The sequence below is a fragment of the Rana temporaria genome, chromosome 4 (genome assembly GCF_905171775.1).
Source record: "Rana temporaria chromosome 4, aRanTem1.1, whole genome shotgun sequence".
Lineage (NCBI taxonomy): Eukaryota > Metazoa > Chordata > Amphibia > Anura > Ranidae > Rana > Rana temporaria.
Window position 1 is genome coordinate 386916360 of NC_053492.1, and position 10084 is coordinate 386926443.

Below are 10084 nucleotides of genomic sequence, written 5' to 3' on the forward strand. Positions count from 1 at the left end.
CCACAGTACACACCCTTGGTAGTCTGAAGACACAGTGAAGATTCACAACACAGCAACAATAACGAGGGGGGGGGGGGGGGGAGCATATTCTGTCACGTAATGGGTTCAGTATGTTAAGGGAAAAAAAAAAAAAAAAAAAAAGTGAAAATGGGAGTAAAAAAGAAGAAAAAAAAAAAGAAAAAAGCATAATGTTGGCGTTCTAACAAAAGCACAAAAGCAGGAAATGTCAACGTAAAATATATATTATAATTAAAAGTGCAAAAATACTAAAGTAGTCAGTTTGGATTGAACACCGATTCAGTCCGATAAAAAAAAAAAGTGACTTGGAGTGCAGGAGATGAAAAAAATTAAAAAAATAAAGTCAAAACCTTGAGGAGTAATACTGAATTCAGGACCTGAATGGTTTCTTATATCATTTTTAAAGGTTTTACGTTTGGGAGCTTTGCATATTATCTCTAGAATATTAGAAAATCCAGGACCAATATAAACAATTTAAATCTAGGTTTAATACTAGAAATAAACCGTATACTAGGGAATAAAAATATCATAAAAAGTGCATTTGACAGAAATGAAATATGAAAAAGAAAGCATAAAGAAGACAAACTAAATGTAACAGAAAGCCAGTGGTATGTCATAAGCAGTGCAACACATTCACAGTACAGCCTAATCTCGCCCAATAAAGAGACCACAAGTTTAAAAAAAAAAAAAAAAAAAAAAAAACACCACCCCCCCCCCCCCACACACACACACACACACACACACACACACACACACACACACACTATACATATTCCTTATTGTAAAATTAAATAACAAATGACATAAATATACAACTCGTACAAGATCTCAAAATAAAGCAAACTATAGTACAGGCAATCTACAGTATGTACAATCCACTTTACTAATAACCTGTCCTGGCAGAATGGCAAGTAATGATACCTTCTGAAACAATAAGGGGGGGTGGGGGGGTTTATATGTTCATAACGGATACAATTCATTATTTAAGGTCCAACAAAGGGGATTGACTTCACGTTTTAAAATGTCAGTGAATACACGAGGATGGCATCTTTGCCTCTACATAGTGTTTTACCCACTATCCTTGTTTGCTGAACTCTTTTGTGACGTTTTCAGCACTTTGGAATTTGACGAAACAAGAACGTCAATCCAAACTGGGGTGGGATTTAAAAAAAAAAAAAAAAAAAAAAAAACACACCCATGGCTTATTAAAAATGACCCCTACTTAGAATGACAATTTGGAGGCCCAATTCGAGGGAATCGGGGGTGTTTTTTTCCTGCTCAGGGAAATGCAAAGAACCCAAGGTAAAGCCTACAGGGGAGATAAACGGAACAAAAATGTATGGGTGGGGATCCCACTATGAAAGACGGCCTACAATGTAGGACCCATCACAGGGCATTCTTACAGTATAAATTGGGAGTTTTCCAATAACATTTATCTTTATATGAAAGTTCACCACTTTCTTAAAGATAAACAGATTGAGCTCTCTTGTTCTCCATAGTTGGCAAGTTGGAGTCCACCAATAAACAGGTTTGGTTTTCCTTTAAAACCCTAAAGTGCAACCGGATAAAAGTATTTGTACTTTTAGCTAGAGAAGCTCAGATGCATAGAACACAGGTTAAGACATTGTGCATACAATGATGCAGTAGTCACAAGTAGTACCAAGATGATGATAAACATCTAGTAGCACCGAACAATCCTCTACATTTTATTCTGCACTACATCTGGTCACTTTACAAGGAAGACTGCTATGGGAGGCACAAACATCAGTGTGTACCTTTTCCATTCACCAGTTAATAACGGTTCCAAAAAAGGTACTGCAAGATATCGATAGACCTGGCCAGTGAGTGATAAGGATTGAATTCAGAGCATGCCTCTGACACTGGATTTATCACCAGACAAAGACACAAATTCCATAGAAAAATCAAACCTGAGTTTTTGACAGGGGTGTTAAATGAACAGCATGATGCTTCAAGTATTGAGTTTAGTGATCACAATTAACCTATAAAATTTAATTTGCTGTATATTCATGGGAAGCATCCATAATGATGGAATTTGTGTTGCATCATCTTGGCTGGTCAAACACCCCGATACAAAACATTTAACTATTGAGCCAATAGGCTGCTTGGCACATCTTGCATAAGGCACTAAGAAATGTGGAAAAAATTAAAAATGTATAGCGCTATAGTTTTGTGGTGCTTTACATATACATACATATCTCATTACCTTTAATAAAGATGGCACATTACACCATGCTTTAATTAAGCACTTCATACAAGTCTTTGGTTAGTATTCTTTAAAAGGCACATCTTAAAAATGTTACTAATGCAATAGACTGGGGGGGGGATTGCATTTTTGGTGACAAGGCATCTGAAAAACATCCATATTTCACCTCTGTTGAAACAAGAATTCGCATAAGTGATGGCTTAAAGCGGTATTAAACTCAAAACCCAAAATGTAATATAATCGCAGTTTACCAATTAGATGTGGCGGCTGCATTCGTTTTCTTTCTTTAAGGCTTTCCCCATGCGATATGGCCAGTAACACCTCCTGTATTAGAGTGCCCCCACTCTGAATAAACAAAGGGGGCACCTTTGGACAGCAGAATTGCCGGTCTGAGGTAAGGGGAGTGTTAGATGTACTAGCAGACTTCAATATACTAATTGAAGCCAAACACTTTATAAAGCAGTTACAGCAACAGTTTCTCTTTTGGGATAAAGGTTTTGGATAGATAAAGCCGACCATTGTAAGCACCCCTGTCATTGGTAAATGGTTTGTTTCATCCCTTTAACTAAAAAAACGGGTCTGAAAAGACAGCTTGGAGCTTACCGACCAGATCACCAGGTGATTATATATATATATATATATATATATATATATATATATATATATATATATATATATATATATATATATATATATATATATATATATATATATATATATATATATATATATATATATAAAGCCTAAAAAGAAACACGAATGCAGCAATCACATTGAAGAATTGCCAAGCTGCAATATAATAAAAAACAAGCAAAAACAAAATAAAATTGTGGGTTTAATACCGCTTTAAATTTCCTAATACAATGTAGAATTGGACACCATCTTTGGTAGAAACAAAATAAATAAAAAAAGGCACATTGATAAGCGAATTAAATCTACTAAAACACAAATCTACTCATATTCCTAGATTTCTACAAGCCAACTGTATCCATTAAGGCTGTTCTTCAAAACCGCAAGACTGCTTTACAAATACGTCCAGTATAATTGGGCATAAAACTATTCTTTCCAATCGAATGGGATGGGCTACAAGTTCAATGAAATATACAAAAATGCATGAAACATTGACACTGGCAAGAGGGAGGTCCTTAGGCTTTGATTTTCCAAACGCAATTTACGGTATACAAAATACAAGTCTTAGCTGTCACAAAGTGACCCATGGCACTTCTCTTGCCATCACATCTTGTAGTAAATGTCCAGTATCTATTACTTGCTCTCCCTTGGCACAGCTCTCTAGCAAGAGATAGCAGCTGTGAAAACTCAGCTGGAATCAGACTTTTGAAGGTAAAGTCTGTTCTTTTACAGCATGATATGACATTCTTCAAGATTAATCAAAACACAATACATAGTTACAGACAATGGGTAAAAGGGAATTGGCATTTAATAAAGTAAAGTGGATTTTAGAGAGCGTCACAGGTGCCATCTAGCAGGACAACTGACAAAGGGAGCAATAAAGAGCTTACCAAAGCCTTTATGCACAGTTATGACGACCTTAGACTTTTCAAATCTCTGCCGGTTCAGCAAGTACCGGCCAAGATTGAAACCATCAGTGGGCAAGCGAAATGTACTAAAGTTGAGCGATCAACTTGGGTACAACCAGCCTGTTAGATTTTGCATGCAATTATTGCTAGTGGCCATTATAGCCACTAGCAGTAATCACTGTTCTCCCAGCAGGGACAGCTCAATCTGACCCCCATGTCGGGAGAACACAATGGTACCGCGGGTGGAAATGATTTTCACTTTCATGCAACCAAAACGCACTCCATCAAGGGCCGGCTTTAAAAATGGCATAGCAAGAGGAGTGTGGCAAGGTGTCTAAATACAGACAGCATGGGGACTGCAACTAATGTTTATTATGCATTATATGCAGTTCGAGAACCTATGTCAAAATCCTACAAAGCTTTACAAATACAACAGAACCCCTTCCTAATAGAACAAATAAGCTCATGGAAGATGCATTTGAAAATAAGAAAACAGCCAGTCTAATGGTCACTGGCACAAACATGAGTTTTGGGAACAATGAGAAATCCAGGTTAAAAGAAACCTGTAAATTGCAACTGTCTTCTCTTTCAACATCCTAGATGTACAGTCATCATGCTCATCAAACACTTTCTTACCGACCCATAAATAAACACATTGGTCACCTGCCACATCTTGCAGGTCACTGAATGCAAAGACAGCCAGCTCATATTTTCAAAGGGAGGTCAGCAATGGCAGCCTACATGTTTTGTGTAGCACAGGGCTACTACAAAAAGGTTGTGCTTGTGAAAGACACATCACTTTACGAACATGCTGGTGTAACATTCTGCCAGAAACCATAAAGAAGTAGTGTGTGTGTGTAAATTTTATATATATATATATATATATATATATATATATATATATATATATATATATATATATATATATATATATATATATATATATATATATATATATATATATATATATATATATATATATATATATATATTACACACACACACACACACACACAATCGTGGGAAGTACACAGTCTCCAAGAGTTTGTTGGGAAAAGTGGACAGAACTATGTCCTGTAGTACCAGATTTTGCTTGTCAATTTATACTTTAGGTACTGACCCTTGCTCTGACAGGTTTATGCTGCAAGTCATGGAGGCGATAGTGTAAAGGAATGTTTCTTTATAGATAGAAAAAATGATATTCATAAAAAAAAAAGTTATTTTAAAAAGGGATAACAAAATGGTATAAAGAACCACCAAATCTAAATGATAATCTCATTATATAAAAGAGTTGCTATGAATCTACTCTAAAGGGTCTCATGTCCTTAATATAACCTGAGTGGATTGAGGTTATATGCACACCAGTATTTGGTTTGACATTGTTGCATACATTAAGTCAGTTTGGTTACCATAACAAAGTAATAAAGTAATTTACCTTTGGGGGGGTAGAGAGCTCTTTTATATGTGAATGTATTATTTAAATAGTGGTCCTTGATGGCCATTTCAAAAGCTGCTGGTCCCATGAACATAGCCAAGAGCCCTGTCCAACGCTACAGGGCATTGTCTAAATACATACTTTTCTATGTAAAATTAAGATGGAACTACAGCACTGGATCAAAATGTGTTTTGCACTAAAACCGCAAGTTATGTAAAACGATGCAATTTAGCAGGGTGGTGCATATACAGGGGGGGGGGGGGGAGTGACGTTTTGGGAAAGCTAGGCATATTCCTTCAGAAGACTGGGCAATGTCCAGATCCAGAGTCGATAAAAGGCATCCATCCCAAAAGCAACAGGACTGTTCTGTCTCCAGACAAGTTCTGACAACATAGAATTGAATAACTGGAAGATCACAAGCACCAAATCTGGCACTTTAATTGTCTGTCCTGAAAACACAGAAAATGTCTGTGCCATCATGCCACCATCTCACATTAGTCTTTGTACAAGGTAAGGCAGCTGTGTCAATCCAAAGGCTCAGTTATCAAAATATCCACAGGTCTTTGGAGTTGGATGCATATTTCAGTAGATATTTTTTTCTTATATACATAAAATATAACATTTATATAGGTTATAAAAACGTCATAAAAAGCCATCCTATTTGCAGGTCTTAGTCTCTTTCACCTATTTCTAGGTGTACCTGCAGAGTCCAAATGGCTCTACGTAGCCTCATCTTTCTAGGATGAAGATAGGAGTTGCATAGAACACCATTATGTGCCAAAGGCTGTGTGCTGGAATCCTTCATTTAGGCAGAAGTTCATTTGTTCTTCATAGCACAAAGCTACAAGTCATTGCATTCTCCAGATAAGTCGAATTATATAACGTAGCACACGCAAGATAATAACTTGGTCGTTCTCCACACCCCTGTGCCGATTATTCAAAAGAACCTAAAGTAAAAGAAAGTTAAAATGTGAATGAGTGACTTCAACATTAGAAAACACTTCTACCATCTTCCCTCTCCCCTCCGACACTCTAGAACGGTTATTCTCTCCCCTTTTTCAAAATATTTTCTCTAAAAAAAAAAAAAAAGAAGTTTTTCGGTGTGGTTGACATCGTGGGTATTTCTCACTAGCCGATACCTCAAGATGTATGTTGATAGGATTCATTGAAGTTCCACACTCAATGGTAGTTCCAATTGGGAAATAAACCTGTATGGTGCTAGTGACCAATTTCTTTTGCAGCACAATTTTCTGTTCTGCCGAGGATTGTTCTTCTTGGCCTAGATGTACCCATTCATATTATGTTGCATACAAAAAAAAAAAAAAAGGGGGGGGGGGAAACCCATTTATTAGGTTTACTGCCATGCAGAGCACTATGGGAGGGCAAAGTACAGCTTCACATAAACATACTATCAGCGTTTAACCAATGACTCACCAAGTAGTGAATCAAAGATTCATTGCACAGGCCTTGTGCTTACAAATTCAAGATAAATCAGCAACAGCTTTATTGTCTTTTCACCGAGACAATGAGATTAAAATTACATTCTTCCAAGCCATGTGCAGGCCTCTTAGAAATCCTATTAACTGATAAAGGTATAAAAATGAATTATTTTCTGTACTTTAGTCAAGAAGTATTCAAAACTTGCACAAAATTACTGTTTTGTATACATTCTTTTCATATGGCATTTGTCGACTAGAAATTACATTGACAATATACCTGCATTGCATCATGGGATGTGTTGTCCATTAAAAATCGAAATGCTACTTGAAAAGATTTGAGGACCCAGGGCACAGCAAATGCACAGATGTGCCCTGGTAATCACACTTGCAGGCACCAGATGGCAACCACTAGCACAAACCAAGGTTTGGGAGCTCATGACGTGTGAAAATCAATGTTTCCCTATTTGAACTGTCCTAAACGAATCCGACTTTGAAAATGCTCCCTGCACTACTTTGGTCCAACTTTGATCCTACTTCAGCCCATTGAGTATCATTGAAGTCAGATCAAATTTGAAATGCTGTCTTGCATGCTCCGACTTTGGCATGCGACTTGTGCTCCGATGATCTTCAGGGGGAACTCCACAACAAATTCCAAATAAAAATCCGGCATGGCCCTTGGGTCTGGTATGGATTTTAAGGAGAACCCCATACGCCGGAAAAAACGGGCGACCCCACCCCTTATGACATCACCGCCCCATCATGCCCCAGGCAGTGACATCATGCGGGGTTACGGGTGCCATCACCCGGTGACCAGGCCCCATGCCTATACATGTCGTTGAACATGGCATTACATCTGGAGAGTGTCTTAACGGAATAAGAGGGGGGAAAGAAGACGACCGGGCCACCGCTAGTAAAAGAGCAGGCAGTAGATAGTGGAGGAGCCTGGCAGTTGAGGCGGGAGAGTGGAGAAGTTGGAAGAAGACCCCCGGAGCTGCCTAATAAATTACTTTAAAAACCTGTCTAGTGTGTTTTGACACTTTCCCCCAGGTGAATGGGTAGGGGTACAATGTACCCCATACTCATTCACATAGGGTGGGGGGCTGGAATCTGGGCCCCCTTCTAAGGGGGGTACTGGATTCCGATAAGCCCCCCGGCCACAGACCCTGACAACCAACAGCCAGGGTTGTCTGGAAGAGGCCCTTGTCCTCATCAACATGGGGGTGGGTGCTTTGGGGAGGAGGGCCCGCTCGCTCGTCCCCATCCCCTTTCCTGACCGGCTGGGCTGCATGCTCCGATAAGGGTCTGGTATGGATTTTGGGGGACCCCCACGCTGTTTTTTCAGCATAGGGGTTCCCCTTAAAATCCATACCAGACCCAAGGGCCAGGTATGCTCTGGGAGGGGGAACCCATGCCGTTTTTTTATTTAAAATTTGGCGTGTTCCTCTCAAGATTCATATCAAACACAGTGCCTGGTATTGGCGGGGATCCAAGTTAAATCCCTGTTCATTGAAGTCGGACGCGTCTCTGACTTCAAGTCTCAGGGGCAAAGTCAGATCCAAAGTAATACTAGTGTCGTGTCGCACCAGTGTGAACCCGGCCTTACACCGTTTGTCATGCAGATTACATTTCTGAATTTTTCTATAAGGATAGAAAGTTTCTGGATGAGAATTCCAAATAACATGCTGTATTAAACTACAAAAACGGATGTTTAAAATCTGAAGTTGCCGTTTTTAGTAAATCTAATTTTAAAATCAAGCTTTCCTAAATTATTGAGTTGATACTCAGTTTTTTAGCTAAACTGGGAAATAGGTTAAATACGGTTTTCATCTAGAAGCAGTCAAAATAGGATATTCATTTCACTCATGAAACTGGGAGTGTGTGTTTTTGCAGGAAACGGCTTCCAACAGGAACATCTGCACAGGAAGTGGCACAACACCTATCCCTGAACTGTGCCAAAAACTCTGGCAGGAGCCGTAATTCAAGAAGAGACTTCCCAGTTGAAACAAAAAAAATAAAATAAATTTAAAAGGCTCTGCATTCATTTTTATTATTTCTATCTGGCATGAAGTCCTGGATTATACAAGTGTGGCTTTAAAATCACATTACTTAAGCACGATTTCAAAGCTGCATGGCAGTGCGATTTAGACCTCCGATTTCATTGCAGCTTGCCACTCCATTTAACAGAAGTCAATGCAAGTCAGAGTGAAATTGCAAAAAAGTAGAGCAAGAACCTTTCAAAGTCACTGCGACTCAAGTAACAACGATTTGAATTGTTCCACTGCCAGCAATGAGGGTGTGACTCGTCATGCGATTTTGAACCATCAAATCGCACTGGTGTCAGAGGGCTCCTCAAACTGCCGATTTACCATGAAAACCAAAAAATTACCACCCTTCCCAGGAACTCATCAGAGCTCTGTCTACATAGACTTTAGCTAGTCATGATTTTGTGGTTTAAAGCGAGGTGCATCAACGATACAAAATCAGATGCTAAAGCTGGGTTCACACTGCTGCGATGTCAGACATCACATGCGATTCACACTGCTGTGCAAATCACATGCAATGTATGTGCAATGCAAATTCAGCCATACAGATTGTATAGCTGAATTTACATTGCATTCGGACCAAAGTCGTGCAGGGCGCTTTTTAGTCTGCACCAGAATTGGTTTGCATGGTAGTTCACACCCATGCAAGCCGATTCCTGTCTGAATCGACAGTTTGCACTGCAATATGCGAACCGATCTAGGGGGGGTGTCATTAGCTTGCCATTGACACCTGCAGCGGTTTGCATAGGGCAGCGTAAACCGCTGGTGGGCAACATGTAATGCAGGAACCTGTACTGGAGTCGCCCGGGTTCTCACATCGCAGCATTGTGTACCAAGCCTCAAAGCTAAAAAGATAGCATATAATCCTGCAGTAGATTCATTAAATCTTGATTAAATATATTTTGCATGCAGCTGGCACAAGTACCTGAACACTTTCAGACAGCCAGGCTATGCTTCATTGTGCAGTGCTGGTAAACCAACACTGAAGACTTACAAAGCGAAAAACCCAGCAGAGGGTGGAGCTCATCAACATACTGCTGCTCTTATCTAATAATCTGCTTGGGCAGCACCCAGGTTGTATGGCTCAAACAAAGTCTACAGAAAATTATTAAGGGCCAATTTTTGCAAAAGGTCCAGGAGGTACCTGGCTCACCAGTCTGGCAGTATTACAAATCCTTTGGCAGGTAAATTGTTCACATATTCTGTAGATTTAGTGATCTATAAAATCAGATGCCGCCTCTTCCAATGACATTCACAAAAAGGATTGATTATCCTATAAACCAATGCCAGGAAATTGTGATCTGGGCAAAGCTTGATGATTACCTCCTGCCCCCATACATTACTACAGGATGACTTCTTAAAGCCAATGAGAACTGACTAGAACTGAA

The 10084-nt window shown here is 39.3% G+C and overlaps 1 protein-coding gene across 4 annotated transcripts in view; it reads right to left on the reverse strand.

Annotated features, from left to right (window-relative positions):
* Window positions 1–4985: 4985 nt before the first annotated feature.
* BCL2L11 (BCL2 like 11) overlaps window positions 4986–10084 on the reverse strand; it is a 38131-nt gene continuing 33032 nt past the window's right edge. For 3 of the 4 annotated variants that reach the window (XM_040351093.1, XM_040351091.1, XM_040351092.1), the window contains exon 4: window positions 4986–6162. In XM_040351093.1, the coding sequence (XP_040207027.1) occupies window positions 6064–6162 (99 nt within the window). In that variant the 3' untranslated portion in view covers window positions 4986–6063. Of the gene's footprint in view, window positions 6163–6649; window positions 6799–10084 lie in introns of all 4 variants that reach the window. The other variant, XR_005748742.1, reaches the window with a different exon arrangement.